At 66.9% G+C, this 886-nt stretch overlaps 1 protein-coding gene across 1 annotated transcript in view; it reads right to left on the reverse strand.

Moving 5' to 3' along the window:
* CACNB1 (calcium channel, voltage-dependent, beta 1 subunit) overlaps window positions 1–183 on the reverse strand; it is a 7805-nt gene extending 7622 nt beyond the window's left edge. Inside the window, exon 1 of the mRNA XM_010585696.1 lies at window positions 97–183. Coding sequence (XP_010583998.1) covers window positions 97–183 — 87 coding nt within the window. The remainder of the gene's footprint in view (window positions 1–96) is intronic.
* Window positions 184–886: the final 703 nt, after the last annotated feature.

Here is an 886-nt window from a genome sequence, read left to right on the forward strand (position 1 = left end):
GATGGGGCTCACCCCCCCCCATGCACCCTGGGGCTGTACGCGATGGTACCGATGCAGCCTCCCCCCTCCTCGTCCCCAAATTCCCGGGGGTGTCACCTGGAGGGCGGCGTTGTCGAAGACGTCCATCTGGATGTCCTGCGTGGAGCTGTAAGGGGTACGGGCCATGCCGCCTTCCCGCACCATGGAGCTCGCCGGGGTTCGGCGGGTTTTGGGGTTGGGGGACGGACACACAGACACAGAAGGACAAGACGATGACGATGACGATGGAGCCCAGGCCTGGCCTCCGCCGTACCGGCCCCCGCGGTGACGGTGGCCTCGGCGTGTAGCGAGCGAGAAGAGGAGGAGGAGGAGGAGGAGGAGGAGGAGAAGGAGGAAGGAGGAGTGGGGATGGCGGCAGCGGGGGGACGAGGGATGGCGGGCGGCCGCCTCCGCCTCGGCCGCTCCCACCGCGTTCCCTGGGTGGGATGGGGGATGCAGCCCCCTCCCCGCTCCCTTTCCAGGTAGGGTACCCCCAAAGCAGCTCCTTCTCCTGGGGGAAAAAAAGGGGGGGCTGATGAGGATCCCCCCTCCCCAAATCAGGGAGCATTTAGCCTGGAGCAGACTTGCTTGCTGAGGGTGGGGGGGGGATGCCAAAAAGAGATGGGGGGGACAGAGGGCCCCCAGGCTGTTGTGTGCCTCGGTGGCGGGGGGGACGACACACAACATGCAGGGGCAGCCATGCCCCCATCCTCAAACGTCAGTGCCTGGAGTGGGATGTGCTTCGGTCTGGGGAACCCAGGGCTCCTTCCAGACAAGGCTGCCCCTAAAACTCCAGCTTCTCCCCCCTGCCACCCTCCCCAGCTGGGATCCCCACAGCCTCCGAGTGACCCACGTCCCCCCGCTCTGC

This window comes from Haliaeetus leucocephalus, unplaced genomic scaffold, assembly GCF_000737465.1.
Source record: "Haliaeetus leucocephalus isolate CR32 unplaced genomic scaffold, Haliaeetus_leucocephalus-4.0 Scaffold110, whole genome shotgun sequence".
Taxonomy (NCBI): domain Eukaryota; kingdom Metazoa; phylum Chordata; class Aves; order Accipitriformes; family Accipitridae; genus Haliaeetus; species Haliaeetus leucocephalus.